Genomic DNA, 22,126 nt, shown 5'->3' on the forward strand with positions numbered 1-22,126 from the left:
TGATTTTTTTTTATATGCATAGTTTATATTTGATGTATATATCTCTTATATTATCCATTGTACTAAATTTTGCATCAAAATTTAACGAAAAACTCACACCAAAACATACCACAAAATTGTCTTAGAAGAAATCTTCAGGAATTTATGACGATGTTCTTTTTGTAGCGTCCTAGTAATATTGATTTGGGTGCTCGATTATTGAAAGCCTTCTTGTTATGCAGCTTTTGTAGTTTTTTTGTGGTTTTGTTTTTGTTTGGGCCTATGTACTGGGTGTTATTTTAGTGGACTTTTATTATTTTGCTCATTGGAGGTTTTAGGTCCCTCTTTTATTGGGTTACCTATTCTTCTTGTCCCTTGCGTAGACTTCTTTGGTTTTCATGATGAAATATAATCATCTGGTTTTTGGGTCTCTTGCAATAGTACTTTTTCCTCAATCTCCCTTAGGTCAGTTTAGATGTTCTAAGGAGTCGTGGGCTTATTTGAATATGAACTATTTGTGAGTTGTTTTTGGGTCTATGGCCCAAATTTCCTTATTCATTCAGTGAATGATGAACTCGGTTGTAAGTGCCGTTGGACAATTTAATTGAATGAATTATGTTCCTCTGACCAAAAAAAATTTCATCAGGTTTTTTAAAATGATATAAAATTGAAACTTGTGATGATATAAAATGTTATTAATGATTCATATTGATAGCATGCGTTGTTGATACTAATATCACCTCCAAAAGGTGAAACTGGCATAAAATATGAAAGTGATGATATAAAATGTGCAAATGATCAACTGAATGATTTTATTGAAATGACTGGCTAGGATGTATTGCAATAGGAAAACACTCACCAAAATATATGGTCTCAAATGCATTTGTTGGGAATAGAAACCTTAACATATGTCTCTTCTTAAATGTTTCATGCTCCACTTAATCTCCATTCATCATGAAACGCTTCATCCATGGCTTATATGCCACCTTTTTTTTCTTTTGGAGCTATATTAAACATTTTTCTTACCACAGCAAGTTTTGCTTCTATTTCCTCTAACCACTAGCGTAAGAGGGGTAGAAAATATGAGCTTCTATAACATAATAACCTATAAAACCTTATCTTCTAATGTGATGGTTGTTTCTTCCTAAGGAAAAGACATCATACAATCATTAAGTGCTAAATTCCTACACCTAAGGGGAGGTGGTTCAATGAGATGCAAGTCCGACCCAACTCCAACTCTGTAGAGAGAAACTCTAGCAATGCGAAGCCCTAACAGAATTAAGAAAAGAGAAAATAAGACAAACACTAAAAAAGATAGCAAAGCTCAATTTTCTTCATTGATTTCAAAAGTAATTCTTACTAATAAGTCCTGAGGCCTAGCTTGTAGAAGTTGCTTGGCCCAACAAATAAAGGAGTGGACTGGGCCTCTCTATCAGTCTGGCATGCATACAATCCTCTACCTGGTTTAATTCAATTATATATCCGATAGTTGAATCATATTAAGTGAGTCAAACTTTCAATCCTCTGGAAACATCAGTATATGAAACATATTAATTAAGACACACAAGTGCCATGCAATTACGTAACGTAACTTAAGTTCCCCATAATTGATCATGGTAAGCAAAATCCAAAATCGATGATGATAAGGATGAACTTGGCCATTGACTATAGATATTAGAATTCCTACCATTAGAGGAAACCTAACAGACAAGTAGAAGATACATATTTTAATCTAAAAGCGAAATTGAGCTAGATTCTAGATGCAAATCAAATATCAAAATGAAATGTTAAGAAAAGTTCCTGGTCAACTTTCTTTCCTATATAGCGGGGCAGTCGGATAATTAAATAAATTGATTAATTTTGTATACGTCCAATAATTATTTAAGAAAGGTAGCTAGGTATGAATATGTGACTAGGTCACGTGGTTGAATTCAACTGATCACTTGCGTTGTCGTTCAACTGAGATTAGAACTAATATACATATCTTGTCACATATATGTGTATGAAAAATAGAACTTATCCCACCGTGATGTCATACATTCATCAATGTTCTCCATTTAAGCTACCTATTATCCATGAACTTCTGTTGGAAAATATATATGTTCATGCAATACTATACCTACTAGTATTGAACCTGGATAGACACGACTGATATATAAAAGTTAAATTAACTATACATGCATGTCATAAAAATGATCAAATTTTAATAAAAATATTTTTATATATAAACTACACTTGTTATTGTTTAACATGTAAAACTTAGTAACATGTTTTTATAATCAATTTTTTTTTTAAATTTCGAAATCACAACGGGAAATTTTAAAATGCTCTTAAAAAAGAAATTATGTAATTGCTAACGAAAATTATAAGCAAGAAAATAATATTGATATTATGTCAGACTATTCGGTTTTGAATACGTGAGTAATCACTATCGTTACCAAACAACTTCCACTATCGTTTAACATGTGTATTAATTTGACTCATTAATAGACAATAATAATGAAAGAATAAAATTTCTATAATAATAAAGAGTAGATAGATGATTTTCTGATTGTATCAATTTCTTATCATCATTTTATGAAATCATCATTTTCAGATTTTTTGAATTTGTCTTAATTTATAAACAAGATTGAATGATGTTAGTAAACTTAATAATTATAATGGCCAAATTTTAGGACAAAATTTATTATGTTTCTCTAATAATAAAGGTTGAGATCAATGATTTCGTAATTGTATCAATTTATATTCATTTAGGAAATCATCATTTTCAAAATTTGAAATATATATGACATAAAATAATTTCTTTTTGAAAAAAAAAATTGACATAAAATTATATTTAAAAAAAAATAGCTCAAGTGGTAAGAGTTAGAGACATAAGAGTTGGTGAGATGAAGGGTGCAGGATCTAGGGTTCGAACCTTGAGCATGAATAATTTACTAACATTACTAACAACTAACATTTGCCTATCAACAAAAAAAACATAAAATTATATTTTAAAATATTTGTTATCAAGTAAAAAATATGCATAAAATTACAGATAATAACATCATCACATTACTAATCGTAAAGTGGTAAGAGCTAGAGACATAAGGGTTGGGTGAGATGAAGGGTAAAGGGTGAAGTGTTCGAACGCTGTAGATAATTAATTTACTAATAATTAATATTTTCCTATAAAAAAATTAAATTTCGTAAAAGAAAATAGTAAAATTAAACCCGTCAAAGCTGAGAGAATGATACTTAAAGGAATTTTTAATTTTTTTTAAGATAGATTTCAGTATAAACCTAGGTGGAATTTCATTTTCAATTAAACTCTACATTATATAATATATTTTTTCTAGTCACTTCACCATGGCCACAAGCACACAAAAATTAATCGTATTCCACAAAAAGTTTTTTTTAAGTTCGTGCAAATAAATTAAACAAGTGGCCCAAAATATCCGCAGCTACAAACAGTTCAACCTCAGGGGAACCTCCTCAAGCCAGACATGTCCAACATATGAGGAAGCATTTCTGACTAAAAAGTCAGCAATAGAATTACCATTATGACGAACAAAAAAAACGGAAAACAACTCAAAAGAACGACAATAGCGGAAACCGTCATTAAAAATGGTAGATAAATAATTTCTCCCACCAGCTAGAAATTAGAAAATCACTACACACAAGAAACCATTTTCAAATGCGGGTGTGAAATGTGATGGAGCCATGTCTATCCAAATCCGAATCAAAGTCAGATATGGAACGGAGCTGGCACCCAAAAATGTCAATAGTGTGAAACCTTGTTGAAAGTAAGCACATCAAAATATCAAATGTTTTTATATTAACTTTTCGTGTAAACGATGAGAATTGTTCATATCAAATATGCTAACAAAACATGTAAGCTTGTATATTGATGCAGTTGGTTTAAGTGACACATGTTTAATTTTTCTTAAGTAATATCTCATGTTTAAATTTTGTGTATAAAATTAAATCTCTCTCAAAGAGCTGGTCTCACCGGAATGTGAATGTTTTCGACTTGAATAATATTATTTTCGGTGGAGGATACTTGTCTTAAACTTAAATATAGACTACTAGCTGTATGGCTCATCAAATTGATACACACCAACTAGTTAACAAGCAAGTGTTCAAACGTGCAGGAAACTTCAACCATTTGGTTTTTACACCTTTCCCGTTCATTTGGCTCTCCCCATGAAGTGTCCAAATCCATCTATATATATGTGATTGTTCAACTACCCTTATCCTTCACCACTGTGTTTTCAAATTCTAGCTATTACTACCTTGCATTAAGACCAAGCTAACAATCAATCTAGCTTAATTTTGAGAGCAAAATTGAAACATGGCTTCTAGGGACAAGACAGAGGACCCTGAGCACAGATTATCTTCAACTCCAATTCCAGCTCCTGCTGCTGGTGTTGATTACTTTCACTTTGATTTGATCCTAAGGTTTCTCTTGTTTGCATCATCACTGGTTGCAGTTGTGGTCATGGTTACTAGTAACCAAACTGAATATGTACCTTTGCCTAGGCCAGCCAAGTTCAGATACTCACCAGCTTTTATGTAAGTTCACAGTTTTTCAAATCTTTAGTAGATTCATTTACTATGTTTATTATAATCCTCTTTATTTTTTTAAGCAACAAAGTCTTATAACTGTGTGACATGTAATATGATATGCAAACAGATATTTTGTGGCTGCATTCTCCGTTTCTGGACTCTATAGTATCCTCACAGCTCTTGCATCACTCTCTGTCATCCGAAAACCTGCCCTTAAAACCAAGTTCCTCCTCTATTTTCTGTTCTGGGATGCGGTAATGAATCAATTAACCTCTCTACTCTTCTCAATTTACTTGCTTTACACATCAAACATGACAAATAAGCAACTTATATATGCATGTTTTGATAAACTTGTTTTTCTCATAATCAATTATGGCACTCAGAAGCTACGTACAGAAGCTTCTATCCGTAATGGATTTTGACTTTAGAATCAAATATAGTAGAATTTTCAAACATGTACTTAATTACTGTTCTTCTTCGCAGCTGATATTGGGGATATTAGCTTCAGCAACAGGCACAGCTGGGGGTGTGGCATATGTGGGCTTGAAGGGAAACAACCATGTGGGTTGGCATAAAATTTGCAACGTCTATGATAAGTACTGTAGGCATGTTGGTGGCTCCATTGGAGTGGGTTTGGTTGGAAGCATTGTGTCGGTCTTGCTCGTCTGGCTTTCTGCTTTCAGTCTTCATAGTCGAGTTCCCCAATAGGTGGAAGGAACAAGGATCACTCTGAACATTCATGCATTCATTTCTTAGTAACATTGTTTACAAATATAGTCAGTGTCTTTAAGTATTTGTTATAGTGTGTAGATGACTAGTGTGTTTCCGAATGCGGGGGATGATTATTTTTGTAAATGTGTGTTTTCCATGAAGGACCTTTGGTTGTATTCTACATTCTATTTATGTCATACATGATTTGCAATTATCCTGCAAAACTTTAATAGAATAAATAATTCACCAATGAAACGTTTAAATAAGAACTAATGATTGTCCAAACCAGCCTCTCCACCTACTAGTCTACTACATGTTCGGATCAACTTCTTTTACCTTAGAATCGATTTTGTAATTCAGAAACTACTCACAGAATATTCTTTCCATAATTGATTTTAGCAGGTAATGGCTATGAACTTGAGAATAATTAACATGACAGGTCAATTTGTGGTGGAAGCGTATATAGAAAGAAAAAAAGAGTACTAGATCAGACTAACAAGTAACATTGCCAAAACCTTCATGCCTTCTTTTCATTGTATGAAGTGCTTCCATAAAACAACTCAGTGAATTCTCTGTTATGGACAATGAGGATATGGACTTTATACATATGCCATGTGAAGAAGAAAAGAAGCATTATAACTAGTTATTCTTCCAGTCTTTGATGATACATACTATACATGTATTATTGCCAAAGGAATTTAAAAAACAAGAATTATTTATACACACAGTAATACTTGGATATTAGCATGGAGTCATTCTATTCCTACAACTAATTTTCATAAGAATGAGTAGAAAACAATTGTGGGAATAGAATTTCTCATCAGCATTAGTAGTTGATATGATCTCCCTATGGCTATTGCAATCTGTGGGTAAGCTGGTAGGACCAAGATGTTGTGGTATGACCAACAGCAGAGATCTGAACACGTAAAACCTCGTGAATAGTACCTCGGCGAAGCACCCCCAAAACGTTCCCATCATCTTGTGTTGCTAAATCAGCCAAAGAAACCCAACGAGAATGAAACTCATCCCTCATACGGTAGCCATGTAACCATCTACCAAGTTTCCACCACTTGACAACCACGCGCCGATCTGAGATCTCACAAGTGCGAAGGACTTCTAAAAGATTTTCACCCTGCCAACAAAGACACTTGCAGATCAAATACATATCAGTCTGGTCTAGCTTAATACTTTAATGTACATGTGCATTCCATCATCAAGGCTTAAGTGTAACTTGATCAGAAAAACAACATAGATCAGCCATGTTCAAGCATCCATGTAACTTGATCCATTTGGTTATTTAATTCCAAGATCGAAATCCACATAAATATGAGGCAGGTATCTATATAATTAAATATGGGATGCACTGCACTGTTTCATACAGCAATTTATATGTAAAAGCCTCGTTGAGAAGAGGGAAAATATGTGATGATGGTTCAACTTTATCCTCTTAATTTCTCATATTTCTCTAAAAAAGTCAAGGCTTGGTAGTTGTTGTCCTCAAACAAAAAGTCAAGCAATGAAATTCAAAGGTAAAGAATAAATGTATGCAACTTATTTCTGAAGCTTCTAAAGGTGCAAATTTGGGAACAGAGTGACAAATGACAAAAGATTGCACTTTTAGACGGCACCATCTCTTACTTACAAGAAACAATGTACTTTTGAGCATGTGTTAAAAGTATCTTTTTTCTTAATCATATTTGTTTTAAGGTCACCACAACAATTACCTTACGATGTACATAAACTGACCAAGAGATATTTTATTTGTTGGACAGAAGAACATAAATAACAATGGAAAAGTTGAAGCAAGGAAAAAGACAAGTGACTTTCTTAATTAAATACCGGCAAGGAAAAGAAGTTCTGCACAAATGGTTAGCAGAGAACATGAAATGAAGCAGATGTTTTGGATTCAGTTGGAAAGTGTGAAACCATATTTCAACTGGTCATGATCTTTTCTTTCTACTAGCTGCAGCCCTGAAGCAAACAAAATAAATCTAACGGAAGCGCATGCATAATTGACAATATGCCAAAGATAATGTTTGGTAGAGCTTGTGCATTGTGGTTCTCCCATTTGCCATCAAGCAGCACAAAGTTGAACTATGACGAAGCAATTACCTTTTAAAAAAATATGTGGGATCTCAAAGAGGAGTTTGATTAGTTAAAATGCAAACAAAGTAAATGAAAATAGGGTGGAAGAGGATGGAAATACCCTTATGCCAAGGCTTGAGAGGCAGTAATGCAGTCCAACCAAGTTAATCAGCACATTCATTTTAGGGTTGAACAGGTACCTCTGTATGTCTTCAAAACCAAACCTCAAACCAACCAAGGTATCAACGGCTTTCAGATAGTCCCCAACCTCAAGTGATTCAGAAGGTGAGCAAGCTTTCAGAAACATCTCAACTGTCCTTGCCCTAAGTCCCAACTCGACGTGCCTCTCGAAGTAAAACTTTCTCCACTTCTGTAATCCAAAATCCAAACATTTATTCACAACATAACACAATAACAGTAACACTACTCAAATCTGCCCAAAAAAGATAATGATGTACACACACACACACACACACACATACTGCCACCCCACCAAAATAACGATAATGTAAGAACAAGGGACCAAGTACTTTCCTTAACTCTAAGCCTAAAACATAGTTTAGGGTTAGATAGCAAGTTTTAAAAAATGCAACAGAATCTCTTTTGTGCACAATCTGTAATTCATAGCATGTTTGAGTCATCTCATTTTATCGTTAATTCTGACATCCAGACTTGGTGTGTCTCCATGTTTAGGAGCCTTAGAATCAATTCTCATGGACCACAATCACTTTTAGGTGGTTAAATAGATATTTAGCAATCCACTTAGAGAATTGATTTCCAACCAAAAATTCAATAATGTGAAGCTATAGAGAGTAGCTCCTTCCTCCTGCAGTTGACATAATCTTTCATAACTGGATTTCACAACATTATCCTATAGAAATCACTTTTCCCATAAAAGTATCAAAACATAAATCACTTCACTTTCAAGTTTCAACTCACTTTTAGTTACAATAATTAATTTTAGCAAAATCAATTCTATCCAAAATCAATTCTGACAACCCTGATCCAAACACGCACACAATAAGCTTCTCTCAAGAATCAATTTTGGTTTTATAATCAATTGTAGAATGATTTCCAAACATACACTCAACTTACGCGATCCTAAGTGGTGAATAACTGAACGAAACATGGTATACTATGAATGATTACCCAAAGGCAATAGGGGAAAAAGAACCAAACTTTGGTTAAATAACAAACTGGGTATTCCTAAAAAAACAGGAAAATATACCTTGGGATTGGGAGAGGTAGCAGAAGTAGAAGAAGAAGACGAAGACGATGATGATGGTGCGAGTGCGAGTAAAGGCCATCTGGTTCTGACAAGAGACTCCCAAATGCAATCAGAGAAGCAAAGGTCTCTGCAGAATCTGGAACAACAACCTAAGGCACACAAATCCCGCACCTAGGAAAACGGAAAACAAATCAACAGGGTCAAGATAAACAAATGAAATCGAATCTTTCTCACGCCATGCAAATTGAAAATCGAACCTGAAGAAGTGAAGTAATCTTGAAGGTAACATCTTGAGGAAGTGATGCGAGTACCGGAACAGGATCCAGCTGCTTATCTTTGCACATGGTTTGCAATTGCAATTGCGATTGAAAATCAAAGGAATTCTAAGACTTCTCTTGTCTTGTTTCTTGTCCCTTTGCAGTTTCAATCACATGGCGCCACGAAACAAACCCATGTCATTTCTGATCTTAATTTTCTCAATAATGGGATTTTTTTTGGACAATCAAATGAAATCAATATATAATTTTTAATTTCAAAAATAAAATAAAATTATGGTTCAAAATCGGATCAACCTAGAAATTATGGGCTTGTTTGTTTCATTGTAGCCTCTCTCTTTAAACTAGTATGTAGCCCGTGCAATGCACGGGTAATTTTAAAACTATTATTATTTTAGTATTTTTTTAAGTGATTTTATGAAATTAATTGATATTTGAAACGTGTCATAATATTTAGGCATGTGTTATAGTCATATATCGAAGTAAAAAAAAATTGCTAGAAGTAAAATCAAAATAGATACATGAATAATATTAAAATTGATCATCCGAGTTTACTTAATACAAAACCAAACAATGTAATTAACTCTTTAAAACACCATAAATAGCAAAACTTGCAACATATACTAACGTAGCAGAAGTCTCAATGTAATCAAATTCTTATTTCACTTCTCTATCTTAACACGTTTTAACTCCTTAGTTGAGGAAGCTTGTGCTGGAGAGTTTTCCGCTATGTCAGAATACACAAGATTTTGATGTGACATTCTTTTCATAGGAGTAACATTCTGCTGAGAATATGATTCAAAGTTCATTTTCACTTGTAATAGAAATGTCACCCTGCAAGTACAAACCACATAGTGTTAGAGTTTTTTTTTTCATATAATTATTATTTTGAAATGAAGTATATATGTGCAATCATTGAAAAAAATCTTACAGTAGCATCAGATTGATGCTTTTGAATAGATAGCTCACTATTTGCATCAATACTACCAATTTGCAACGAATCCTAAAAAAGAAAACCACATGTAAGGAGTAGAAGGCTATAAAATGATAGTTACCATCAATAATAACATTTAAGATAATATTTGGGTTGACTGAAGTCAATTTCTATTTAGATGTTAGTCTTTATACAGTGACTTTATACAGTGACCACTGACATTGACCTTTTGAAGTAAGGCTGAGTTCTAAATTTTTCGGTTTTTCATTTGGTGTATTTTAGTTTTAATGGAATTGAGTTTACATGTTCAAAATTAAAAAAACAATAACATTTAAGGACATTTAGAAAAAGAATACTGTACTGTGTCATCATTTGAGGTAAAAAGTTTGATCATATCAGAAGCATCAGTCATTGTGTACACAAAAGAACTCTTTACATATTTTCCATTCTTACTATCATCAATTTTTATCTTGAATATGAAAGTTTTTCCAACAAAATTATCCAATGCAACACGAGGCATACCCGACAACTCATCAGCCTACATAAAGTTGAACAACCCATTTGTGTTTTGAAGTTATAAAATTTGTAGCATGATAAATCATCATGTGTACCCTTCATAAGCCAAAAATAACATGCTTTTAAAATAAGGATCTCAACCAGACTCGTTAGAAAAGAGATAATCTAAGACTCTAATGAGGGGCCATGATATAGACAACAATGAAAAGTCTTAAAAATCTGTGTAAAACAAAAAAAATTCAGCATGCTGAATTATTGCTACTGTGACACACAATTTTAGCAACACTCATTGTTACACACAATGGACAAAGGACCATCACATTATGTCCATTAAAAAGGTAGAACACACAATACACTCAAATCATAAAGTTTATGAAGTTTAAACTTAATAAATCGTAACAAAACAATAATATAAAAACTAATTCATGATCTTAAACCTCATCTGCTTCCTTTTGAACAATTGCAGCTGACTTTTTGATCCACAAAGATTACGAATTGATGAGAACCAATTAAAAGAAAAACCAGTTATAAAGATGATTTTGGCAAGGAAGTAAAAAAAAGACCTGCTTTGCTTATAAAGAAGAGAATAAATATGAGAAAGAATTGCTTTGCTTATAAAGAAGAGAATAAAACAAAAATTCTAAAAAAAGTACATACTTTGTTAAGTTCACAGTGGATTTCACCAGTTATTATGATAATATCAGTAGCCAATAGCCAATTTGGATGATATATACGTGCATAAATATGGGAAAGAATTGCTTTGCTTATAAAGAAGAAAGAATTATAGAAGAAATTTTTGTAAAGGGGAATGATAAGCAAGAGGTGAATGAATCCTAAGCACCTAAATAAAATTAACTTACTTGTGTTGGACAAGATTTGTAAGTCTGCAAAAAAGAAGTTGCTTTGTCAAATAAATTTGGCCAAGCAAATGAAAATCTAAACACTGAAGAAAGAACCACACAAAAGTAACATTGAACTCTAATTGAATGACCACACGAAAGTAACAGTGGTGCTCATTGACACCACACAAAAGTAACATTGGTGCTCAGCCTAAAAACTACTCATTTTGAACTTTAAAAAGAATGAACCATTGCAGAGATTTTTTTAGGGTCAAAAAACATCAATTTTAAACACAATATCCGTGTAAAAACATGCATCAATAATACCACATCCAAAACATTGATATTCAGGTCATATTTTTTTTAGAAAGCATCAAGCTTCTTCAGGTCATATAAGCAAATAAAACGTTGTGTGAAGTCCATCGCCTCTGTCCTTCCTCTTTTTTATAAAACAAACCTGCATGATTTTCAAATGAAATAGGCAATTGGTGACATATTATCAAAATATGTTGAAATGCAAAACAGAGCATGGACAAAATTAATCTACCTTAATTCTTGACCATCGCACAAGTGAACCACAAAAGAGAAACTGATATTGAAAAGGGCCTCCCTTCCAATTTGAAACCCGTAAACAAGTAGGCTCTATATGTAAGTTATTCGTTCTATCGTTCCATATGCAATCTTTTATAATTTTTTTAAAATTCGTATTATAAATTGTGAATATTGATTTGGTTGGAAGTTACTCTCAAATAGACTATGACAACCCCATGAGTTTTCTTAATGGATGTCAACGAAGAAGCGTGGAGGGATATCTCTCTTTTCTTTCGAACCTCTCATGTGATGGAGTGAAGTGTTGGTCATTGCCTCTTCATAACTATTGATAGTTTTGTTTTTTGTTTTAGTCATTTTATTTTATATTCCTAAATGTTTGTTTTTTTGAAATGTATATTCCTAAATGTGGTTCAAGTTCAACACCAAATAATAATAAGTGCCAAGCCAATTTTAAAAATTAATTTTACCTTCAGTCCTTCTAATTTGGGCTTTGTGTGATTTTGGTGTCTATGAAAAAAAAATAGCTTAAGAACTCAATTCCCAACTAATTTTTTTGGGAACAAATACTATATAAATAGGGATTTGTCACTTATTTTTACAATAATTTCTTAAGAACTCATATGAAAGTGAAGACCTTAGACCTTTAGTCAAGTTTTCTCCATAATAAACATTTTAAAATTTACACTATTTACACTACAATACTAGTACCTTAAGCAAGGTCTCAGGTTCTAGTCTTATCGATGGAAAAAAAACTCCGCTGGAAGAGTTAGCCCCACCATGATGTGAATGTTTCTGACTCGAACATGATTGTCTTCGAATGAGGACACATGTCTTACACAAAAAAAAAAAAAAACATGAACTAAAGAGTATCATACCCTCAAACTTTTAAGATACTGTAACAAACTCCTTAAAATAGATATAATCTTTATATTTATAAGCACTAAAAAATCTTAAAGGTAGTATTATATTTTAAAAAAACATCATATTTTTTTCCGAAAGAAGAAAAAAAGTTATAAAAGAATATAATTTTACAAAGTGAGCCCAAACGAAAATACCTAAACATCATTTCTCTCCACACCGAATGAACCCTAATTCCATACGCTGCTATTAACTACACAAAGGGCCTCGTGCTTCTCACTCGCTGTGACCTAACGCCGCTTTCACCGGAGTCTCACCAAACGCCGCCTCCGCCGTAGTTGGTTCATCGCGCCACCGTGCGGTTGCGTTCATCTTAAGAAGGTATGCTTACACGCTCTCTATGCTTGTTCTTAAACACGTTCGAGATATTTAACTTGTTCTTCTGCAAGTAATGAATGAATCAATGATTGTATCGTAGTAACCTATTGTAGTTCCTAATCACAAACCTTTATCCTGTTCGTGATGTTTTGCCCGAAGAAAACCACAAACCTGGAATGTTTCATTCTGACATTGGAACAATGTAGTGTGTTTTCTGTATGTTATTATGCCCAAAATTTCATAAACTGGTTTGATTATTATTAATTTTCAAAAGGGGCATGATTAAATAGTTGTAGAAATAATGAACCCTAACATGGGATGGGGATGGATGCAATTGTGTAAAATCAGGTTTCCACTTTTGATTTTCATGAGATTGTTTATATTTTTTGTTGTTGTTGTTGTTTGAGTTTCCTTTTTGTTGATTTATATCTAATTTTTTAGAGAAACTATAAAAATTCAAGAATATTGATGCTTAAGCTTTGTACTTAAGTGAATTTTGTTTTGTTATTGTATGGTATAGGTTTTTATTTGTTTCTTTTAATTCCCCCCTGTGCTATTACAGTAAGAGATTGGAGTGATGAAGACGAAGAAGAAGGTAAAGGCTGTTGCGGAGGCTGATGCTGGTCAAGATTTGGATTCTGCCATTCATGAGCATGCCCTTTTCTTTGACAAATTGATTGAGCTCATTCCGGCCAAGTTTTATCTGCCGACTGATGAGGACAAGCCGTGGGTTCAGGGTCTCAGCAAGGCTAAAAGAGCTGCGATGAAGAAAGAAACTGTGGAGAATATTAAGAAGTCTCGAAAGGACCGTTTGGACCCGGATAAACCTGCTGCAACCACACTTGATCTTCTTAAGGAGAGGCTGGGAAAAGAAAAAGAAAGTGATGGGGAGAAGGGTGTGGCTGGTCGGTCTGTCACCTATGAAGAGCTTCGGGAAAGGCTTCATCGCAAGCTTGAAGGGTTCCGATCAGGTCGCAACAATGAAAATTCTGACAGGGCTAGGAAGAGGGAAGAGAGAAGTATTAGGAGAGGATATGATGGCAACAAACGCAAGAGGGATAGTGAGGCTGAAGAAAGTAAGCCTGCACCTGATGAGTTGGCGGAGAAAGTGAAGAAGGATGCTGCCGAGGCTTCCAAGGAGCTTGTTTTTGGCCAGGTTAAACTTCAAAATGAAGAAATACTAGGGAAGAAGAAGAGAAAAGTTTCAAAGCACAAGGAACTTGAAATGGCTAAGAAGTTGGAGGAAGTGAAGAAGAATGATCCTGAGAAGGGTGAAGCTTTGGCTATAAAGGAATCATGGAAAGCAGCAATGAATAGAGCTTCAGGGATTAAGGTTCATGATGATCCCAAACTTATACAGAAAAGCTTGAAGAAGGAGAAGAAGAAACAGGAGAAAAACGCAGAGAAATGGAAGGAAAGAATTCAAACAAGGGAACAGTTGAAGGCAGGCAAGCAGCAAAAAAGGTCAGATAATATAGCTGAGAGGATCCAGGATAAGAAAAGGCGAAAAATCGCAAAGAGAGAGAAAAAGTTGTTAAGGCCTGGATTTGAAGGTCGCAAGGAAGGTTTTATGAATGCTGGCCCTGCCTAACCTGGCTTTGAAGTTTATTGAAATTTTCCTTTTTTTTGCATTATTATTATATTCTTACATAGAATTGGAGTGTTCCAAGCGTTTAGTGAATGCAATTCAACAGCAACTATTAATCTTTATATGTATTGTTTAGATTTCTTAGAACTTTTAAAAACATCATGTTATATTTTGGCAATTCTGCATCCCTTTTTCTATGAGCATTTTGTTGAGCAATTATTAATCGCTGGTTGTTGGTTTGCATCATGTCATCATGGCTGATTTTCATTAGGTTGTGTTTACTTGCAAAGCTTGTTGAGATTTGATTGATTCACTTTTGATTTGTGAGGGTATTCAGGGTCAATTTGGTTGTGGGTTTGTATAATTGTATCTGATTTTTCTGTGAAGTGCTTTTCTGCTCCCTGTTTTTTCTATATCCTCTGTTCAAGAAATTTGGAAACCAACTGTCTATTGCTCACGACATGATAATAGAATACTCACAGCTATTGTTGTTGCTCAGCATTGTGGCTTCATCTGCCATTTTTCTTCATATAATCCCCCTTGATCATTAGCTTGTCCAGCAGTATTTGCATATAAGTTTAATTAGCCTAACTCAGAAGCAAATTCTTAGAGTGCAATGTAAAGCTTGCTCACTGTCTGCTGATAACCTTACACGGCTACCATCTTTTTTGTTCATGCAAACATAGGTTTTCCAATATCAAAAGCTGTACTAGAAGATGTTTAGAATTTCAGATACTATTTGGTTTACAAAGAGAAAGGGTGGCATGTCACACAAGAGTGAAAACTATGCAATCTGCCAAGTTTGTCCAACCTTGTTGGTCTGAAGTAAGGAACAATAACATTGGATCAACATTTAAGCTTAAAACCTGCCACTTCCTAAGGAAAAGTTCAATGAGCAGCAAACATGCATCCGTCACAAGCTTAGGGTTTTCAAGGGTAGCACTTGAAAAACCATTGAATGAGTATTTTTCTATATATTTTTACTTTCTCTAATTAAAATAAAAATAATTAATAAATTTGAGTTGAGCTAAAAAATAATGTTGATGATACATATATATGTTAAAAGTTGAGGAAATCCCAGACCTTATTAAAATACTACTGTATCTTGGTATTGTTAATCTAATGATATATTTTTCCATATTTTAGAATGAACTGTAGCTAGATATTTGGGCTGCTCTCATAGTTTAGGAGCCTTGTATTATATCTTTGCTTTGTGTTCATCTTTGTTTTCAATTTAATAAATTCATTTAGTTTTTCTAAAGGAGATTTGTGTAACCAAGTAGGTTGGTGTAGTGGTTCAACACTTCGTCCTTTAAGCAAGTGGTTGGGGGTTCGAATCTCAACTCTTGCGAATAGAAAAAACTCATTGGCCGGCCCCCTACCGCTTAGTGCGCTGACTGTGGGGCGGGGGGGATTTGTGTCACAAATTGACCTACAAATCAGGCCTACCTGCGCCTTTCAATTTCATGCTATGATGCTATTAGTAGTTATTTAGTTGTTTAATTAATCAAATGCCCTAACACCATAATTAGCCTCAAATCCATCATTTTTTTTAACAAAATAAAACAATATGCGGAGGATTTCAAAGCTAAAGCAACAAAGCTTAGTGTTTTGGTGGAGTGATGATGGTGATGTCCTCATGTCACTGGAAAGACCAATAAGCTGGTGGGTCCTGCTTACTCAGGACAGGACTGAGGTAGTGCACTAAGAAAAATATAAATATGTTAGAAGATTTTCTGAAAAACCTTTTTTTAAAGAGTAAGAAAAAATAAAATGTAAAAGGGAAGTTTTAGAATTATCTAAAATGTTATTACTAATTAATGTAGTTTATTCCTCTCTGTCTTAAGCTGTAATGTTTATATTTCAGTATTCAAGTTCAGTGTAGTTTATGTAATGTAGGTGCATATGATAATGGTGGAGGATTCCCCTACAGTTGGTGCAAATGAAAGTGGTATATTGTCGTTTCTAAGCGTGACACAATGATGGGGTTGTTTATATGTTTCCATAGCCCCTGAGGCTGAGGAAATTATGCTGTATCCGTACAACCCCCACTACCCTAAAAGTGGGAAATCAATCAAAATATATAAATACAACTGGAATCAGCACCAGTGTCAAAGAGTGCTGGAGTTTCTAAAATAAAATCTCCTATAAGGATCTTAATATTAATATAAAATTTCTGAATGGTGACATAGTTAATTATTTCCAGAAAATCACCAATATTGTTGTTAGAAGCAGAATTGGAAGTTGATGAAGATTTTGAAGAACTATCTCCTTCAGAATTTTCTTCAGTCAGTTTATCTAGGATAAGTTGCTGACTATTTTGGATTTGTTTGAGGCTTTTAACCTCAGCTTTAAGGGTATTGACTTCAGATAGATTGAAGGTCTTGAATAGTGACATGTTTGATAGTAGATTTTTCAAGACGTATATATATATATATATATATATATATATATATATATATATATATATATATATATATATATATATATATCTCTGAGATTATGAAATAGCTTTCTCAGCAATTTTTTTATCTTACTATTATCTGGTTTTACTGCTGATTCACATGACATAATCTTTTTAAAACTCGGAAATCACATTAAGTGTGTAAACATCTCCTATCTAATCATTATCCATACATATCGCTCAGAGATTAAATCATGGATTAAATACTTAAAGAACTCAGTTATTTACCAACTCTCCAATAGACTTGTTGATTTTACCTTACTATCAATAATCAATAAATAACCACATCTAAAAACAATCTTATATTAATTTTAAATTTATACTTAGAAATTTTCAAATCTGAAAGAATACTAATTCATTGTATATATCATATCATAGTAAAGAGTACTATATTTGATGAAAAGGAGATGGCAGAATAAAAAGGGAGGAACGTCGACGGGTGGAAGATTTGGAAAAGAAAGGACAGAATGATGAAGTTTGCACCCTCTTCCAGTGGCAATAGCAGGCCAAGCATGCAAAAAAAAGTGAAGATATTCCATTCTAATTCCAACCCACCAGAGAAAGTGCTTCCTTGCTTTTCAAACTTAATTCCCCCTCACACATTCCCTTTTCCTGCATAACTCTTCTTCTTTTCATTGTTACTTATATAAAGTATAAACTGAAACTGGATTTTACAAGTGTGTGCTGTGTGCATGTAGCTAAGTGCTACTTGGTTGGTCAGAAAAACAAAAACAAAGTGTGGTTTGAAGTTACTAGCAATTCCCATAGTCAATTCTGACATCTAGAAGCTACTTCCAGAAGTTTTTTTCCCAGAATTGATTCTGGCTCTAGAATCAATCCTCTAAAGATTTCCAAACACACTACATATATAGGAACTTTAATTGTAGAGGTTTAGAGGGAGTTGGGTTGATTTCTATTTTTGGAAGATATTAGGTAGCAAAGCCTTTGAGTTGGAACAATGAATCTATCACAGCCCTTAGTTGAGAAACTAACAACATTGATGACCTCTGATCATGCTTCAGTTGTCTCTATCACTCTATTTGTTGCTCTTCTTTGCACTTGCATCATAATTGGTAATTTGTTGGAGGAGAATCGTTGGATCAATGAATCCATCACTGCCCTCCTCATTGTGAGTATTCACTTGATCACCAATCAATCTTGATATCTTTCCTTCTTCCGCATGGATGGAGATGAATTTGAAAGTTGATATTTTTCTTTTTCATGGTGGCAGGGTCTCTGTACTGGGGTTCTTATACTGTTTACAACCGGAGGAAAAAGCTCTCATATATTAGTTTTCGATGAAGATCTTTTCTTTAACTACCTTCTCCCTCCCATCATTTTCAATGCTGGGTAAGTCAATTGCATGCTTTTACCAATTCACTTCTTTTCTTGTTGTACTCTTTTTGCAGCTTCCTTTTCCAACTTCTTTGGAATATATACTATTATAGCCAGCCAGTTTACCATTTAGGGCCGGTTTAGAACTTATTTAAGTTCATCTTATATCATAAGCTCTGTAAATGGCTTATGATCTGACTTTTCTATAAGCTGTTTTGAGCTTATTTTATATGCTGGTCGGATTAGGTTATGACTAATCACTCATACCAGCCCACTTAGAACTATTTTATACTTATTTCAATAAACTTCTCAAATTAGCTTATGAATGAGCGCTTATGACAATAAGTGCTTAATTAAGTTATTTAACCAAATGGAAAAGCAATAGCTATATATTCTATGTACTGGTCTGACTTCAATTTCTCTGCTGTTCTTCATCCATCTTAGGTTTCGGGTCAAGAAGAAACAATTTTTTCGCAACTTTATGACCATAATGCTCTTTGGTGCAATTGGTACATTGATATCATTCTGCATCATATCATTAGGTAATTTAAGTAACCTTCACTTTCTAGCCTGAAGAAAATTGATCAATTTTCTCTTTGAATAGTCAAATCAATTGATATTGAAATGTTGAAGTAAATCTCCTTCTTAAATCACAAATTTGTATCAATTCTTATTCAATGGTCATTGCTTTGTGATAATTTGGCTCAATTTGTTTACAAATCTTCATTATTTTGCCTAGGTGCCATACACTTTTTTGAGAAACTAGGTATTGGTTCCCTCAGTATTGGAGACTATCTAGGTATGACTATGTTATAAATAGTTTAATGTTTGACTTACCAGAAAATTTGGAACTTTACCAAATACTAACCTGATTCTACTGAATGCAGCAATTGGAGCAATATTTTCTGCAACAGATTCTGTTTGCACATTGCAGGTACAAATAAATTCTCAAACACACAGATTAGGACCCTTCTTTTCTTCTTTCATTTTTATGATCTTTTCCTCTTTTTATATGCATCAGGTTCTTAATCAGGATACAACACCTTTACTATACAGCCTGGTCTTTGGGGAGGGGGTAGTAAATGATGCTACCTCTGTAGTACTCTTCAAAGCAATTCAGAATTTTGACCTCTCCCACATTGACTTAACCACTGCTTTACAATTAATTGGAAAATTTTCATATTTATTCATTGCAAGCACTTTACTTGGAATCTTGGTAAGTTTTTCTAACTCTGTTCCCTTGTCTCTTCTGCTGTTTTATTTGGACTAAAATAACTTTTTTTTTGTCAGGTTGGATTGCTTAGTGCATACATTATAAAAAAGCTTTATTTTGGGAAGTTGATAAGGTTAATTTCAGCATTTTTCTTTTGAATATAAGAAATAATCTTAGCATATGTGAATATGTGATGATACATTGTTACTGATTTTCTAATTCAATTTTTGATAAATGCCAGGCATTCTACCGTGCGTGAGGTTGCTCTCATGATACTCATGGCATACCTTTCATATATGCTAGCTGAAGTAAGATTTTTTCCCCTCTGAAATTGCACTTCTGATTACTCTAATTCCAATTCTAATCTCTTTTATTTCTTTGGCAGCTGTTTTCTCTAAGTGCCATTCTGACTGTGTTCTTCTGCGGCATTGTTATGTCTCACTACACATGGCATAATGTGACAGAAAGTTCAAGAGTGACAACCAAGTACTTAAAATAACATATCTGCATTAATAAATTAGTAAAAAAAAAATTCATGTTTAGAAGATTGCTACAAAATTATTAGTACTTCACTGATTTTTACTACCCTGTTGCAGGCATGCTTTCGCTACTTTGTCATTCATTGCTGAGATTTTTCTCTTCCTTTATGTTGGGATGGATGCACTAGATATAGAGAAGTGGAGAATAGTAAGTCAAAGGTAAAAAGAAAAGAAATGGATGTGAAGTTGAACTGCATTGAAATTACTTTGTAAAATACTAGATGTAACGATAAGATATGCAAGAAGAGGTAGTTACTTCTCATGATTTCTGTCAAACAACACATTAACATAGCCACATCAGCATTTCTTGCAACTTTCTTTCCTAACATATAGCTTTACTGCTTTGTGAAATGTGAGACTAACACTTTTGGTGTCTTCTTCATTAGCCCAAGAAAATCAATTGGGGTGAGCTCATTGCTGTTGGCACTTATCCTAGTGGGAAGAGCTGCATTTGTTTTCCCTTTGTCCTTCTTATCCAACTTGTTTACGAAGTCTCCATCTGAGAAAATTGAATTCAAGCAACAAGTATGTATGATCATTTTCCTATTAGACAAAAACTCTTAGATGCAGTTTTATACATGATGTTTTTACTATTGTTCAATTAAAGCGCTACATATGAGCTAAAAAATGAGAAGGCGATGGAAGTCATCATATAAAAAAATAAGCAGTACATAAAATATTGTATGAAAGCTTTGTCCTTTCCTATTCCATTTCAAGTCTTAATGATTGAGTCAATTGTTGTATCACATTCCTTTGATGATTTTGTTTCCCAGGTAACAATTTGGTGGGCTGGTCTCATGCGTGGAGCTGTTTCCATAGCACTTTCCTACAATCAGGTGAAGGAATAAAAAACTCATCACTTCCAATTTTACATCTGTATGAGTAAAGTTCTTTAGTAATCAACTCTTATCTTTTTTTGTTTTTTCACATGCAGTTTACCAAGCTAGACCATACTAAGTTGAGTGAGAAAGCCATCATGATCACTAGTACCATCACTGTTGTACTCTTCAGCACATTGGTTAGACTCAATTCTTTCCTTGATCAACTAGTAATTACGTTATATCATAACTCATAACTCTTAACCCGATGAGTAATTATACATGGACATTTGTTTTTTAGTGGACATTCAATCATCATACAGTTTCACGGCATTCTGCTAGATTGTATGTTGATAGAATGTCGCGAAAAAAAAACGTATGTATGTCCTAGTAGCATTTTCGGAACCAAAATGATCAGCACTTATGAAATATTATGCAGGTGTTCGGATTGATGACAAAGCCACTAGTGAGGTTATTGCTTCCTTCGTCGAAATACATACTCATCATACAATCCCCACCACCGACGCCAAAATCATTGACTCTGCCACTTCTTGGCAATGTACATGATTCAGGTGACACCGAAAATGGGACTCAACCAAGCAACCTGCACCACTATTGGCGCAAATTTGATGATTCTGTCATGCGACCCGTCTTTGGTGGGAGGGGTTTTGTACCTTATGTTCCTGGTTCACCCGTTGAATAAAGTGTTCATCAATGGCGTTAAGTAAAGTACAGTTGAAGAAAACGTAACAAGAGACTAGGACTTGGTAAATTCGGCTTTGGTTGTGCAGTTGTCAATAGTTAGAAGATTTCAACTTCAGATGATACCAAAAGAGAAAAATAAGGAAGTTATTGAAGGAATATAACACGGTTTTTTCTTCACCTTTTTTGGCTGACATAGGGAATGGGTGTTGTTTGCTTGAAGTTAAATTGTAACTTGATGCTGGTCAGGTGATCCAATTTTTTTGTGTGCATAGATGTTTTGGATGAAAATGTCGTGACAGTTAATTTAGTTTTTACGTTGCTTGATTGCACCTATTGTTCCATTCTTTTTAAAATGATAATTTTGTGGGTTTTGAATTTCTATAACTTTTTTAAAGGGGTAAATATTTGATATTCTAATGAAAGTGTCATTTGCTTCTATAGCACAGTGCTGTAGTCACACTATATTTGTAATGTGATGTCATTTTCACTAGAAACTAGAAAATGCAAGAAGGTGCTTAAAAGAATGTCCAACCTCTCTCTCTCTCTCTCTCTCTTGTTAAG

General features: G+C 33.9%; 4 protein-coding genes and 1 long non-coding RNA gene across 5 annotated transcripts; 3 read left to right on the top strand and 2 right to left on the bottom strand.

Annotated features, from left to right (window-relative positions):
* The first annotated feature begins 4,077 nt into the window (after positions 1–4,077).
* Positions 4,078–5,449, top strand: LOC130711580 (CASP-like protein 1D2). Its single transcript, XM_057561258.1, has 3 exons — positions 4,078–4,533; positions 4,655–4,781; positions 5,011–5,449. The coding sequence occupies exons 1-3, from the start codon at positions 4,313–4,315 to the stop codon at positions 5,233–5,235; spliced, it is 573 nt and encodes a 190-aa protein (XP_057417241.1). The 5' UTR covers positions 4,078–4,312; the 3' UTR covers positions 5,236–5,449.
* Positions 5,450–5,743: 294 nt separating this feature from the next.
* LOC130711579 (uncharacterized) lies at positions 5,744–9,024 on the bottom strand. Its single transcript, XM_057561257.1, has 4 exons — positions 8,809–9,024; positions 8,552–8,722; positions 7,445–7,693; positions 5,744–6,370 (listed from the first exon to the last, which is right to left on the bottom strand). The coding sequence occupies exons 1-4, from the start codon at positions 8,893–8,895 to the stop codon at positions 6,092–6,094; spliced, it is 786 nt and encodes a 261-aa protein (XP_057417240.1). The 5' UTR covers positions 8,896–9,024; the 3' UTR covers positions 5,744–6,091.
* A 349-nt stretch (positions 9,025–9,373) lies between these two features.
* On the bottom strand, positions 9,374–11,745 carry LOC130709879 (uncharacterized). The gene is made up of 3 exons (XR_009010215.1): positions 11,663–11,745; positions 9,758–11,572; positions 9,374–9,660 (listed from the first exon to the last, which is right to left on the bottom strand). It is a non-coding gene; the product is annotated as an uncharacterized LOC130709879 (long non-coding RNA).
* A 967-nt stretch (positions 11,746–12,712) lies between these two features.
* Positions 12,713–14,714, top strand: LOC130714556 (uncharacterized). The gene is made up of 2 exons (XM_057564463.1): positions 12,713–12,906; positions 13,466–14,714. Exon 2 carries the CDS (start codon positions 13,481–13,483, stop codon positions 14,492–14,494), a length of 1,014 nt encoding a protein of 337 aa, XP_057420446.1. The 5' UTR covers positions 12,713–12,906; positions 13,466–13,480; the 3' UTR covers positions 14,495–14,714.
* A 2,820-nt stretch (positions 14,715–17,534) lies between these two features.
* Positions 17,535–21,879, top strand: LOC130710715 (sodium/hydrogen exchanger 1-like). The gene is made up of 14 exons (XM_057560067.1): positions 17,535–18,084; positions 18,187–18,305; positions 18,735–18,832; positions 19,030–19,089; positions 19,178–19,224; positions 19,312–19,506; positions 19,581–19,636; positions 19,745–19,811; positions 19,889–19,989; positions 20,100–20,201; positions 20,429–20,567; positions 20,816–20,878; positions 20,977–21,060; positions 21,300–21,879. The coding sequence occupies exons 1-14, from the start codon at positions 17,914–17,916 to the stop codon at positions 21,561–21,563; spliced, it is 1,566 nt and encodes a 521-aa protein (XP_057416050.1). The 5' UTR covers positions 17,535–17,913; the 3' UTR covers positions 21,564–21,879.
* Positions 21,880–22,126: the final 247 nt, after the last annotated feature.

The sequence above is a fragment of the Lotus japonicus genome, chromosome 4 (assembly GCF_012489685.1).
Source record: "Lotus japonicus ecotype B-129 chromosome 4, LjGifu_v1.2".
In the NCBI taxonomy this organism is placed as follows: domain Eukaryota; kingdom Viridiplantae; phylum Streptophyta; class Magnoliopsida; order Fabales; family Fabaceae; genus Lotus; species Lotus japonicus.

Bases quoted from the DNA above. Each gene is read 5' to 3' on its own strand.
- LOC130711580 (XM_057561258.1), top strand. From the start codon at position 4,313: ATGGCTTCTAGGGACAAGACAGAGGACCCTGAGCACAGATTATCTTCA. The intron at 4,534-4,654 runs GTAAGTTCACAG...ATATGCAAACAG, and splicing joins AGATACTCACCAGCTTTTAT to ATATTTTGTGGCTGCATTCT. The intron at 4,782-5,010 runs GTAATGAATCAA...TCTTCTTCGCAG, and splicing joins ATTTTCTGTTCTGGGATGCG to CTGATATTGGGGATATTAGC.
- LOC130711579 (XM_057561257.1), bottom strand. From the start codon at position 8,895: ATGTGCAAAGATAAGCAGCTGGATCCTGTTCCGGTACTCGCATCACTT. The intron at 8,723-8,808 runs GTTCGATTTTCA...CCGTTTTCCTAG, and splicing joins AGATTACTTCACTTCTTCAG to GTGCGGGATTTGTGTGCCTT. The intron at 6,371-7,444 runs GTATTTCCATCC...CTTTGTTGGCAG, and splicing joins TCTCAAGCCTTGGCATAAGG to GGTGAAAATCTTTTAGAAGT.
- LOC130714556 (XM_057564463.1), top strand. From the start codon at position 13,481: ATGAAGACGAAGAAGAAGGTAAAGGCTGTTGCGGAGGCTGATGCTGGT.
- LOC130710715 (XM_057560067.1), top strand. From the start codon at position 17,914: ATGAATCTATCACAGCCCTTAGTTGAGAAACTAACAACATTGATGACC. The intron at 19,090-19,177 runs GTATGACTATGT...TACTGAATGCAG, and splicing joins CAGTATTGGAGACTATCTAG to CAATTGGAGCAATATTTTCT. The intron at 20,879-20,976 runs GTGAAGGAATAA...TTTCACATGCAG, and splicing joins TAGCACTTTCCTACAATCAG to TTTACCAAGCTAGACCATAC.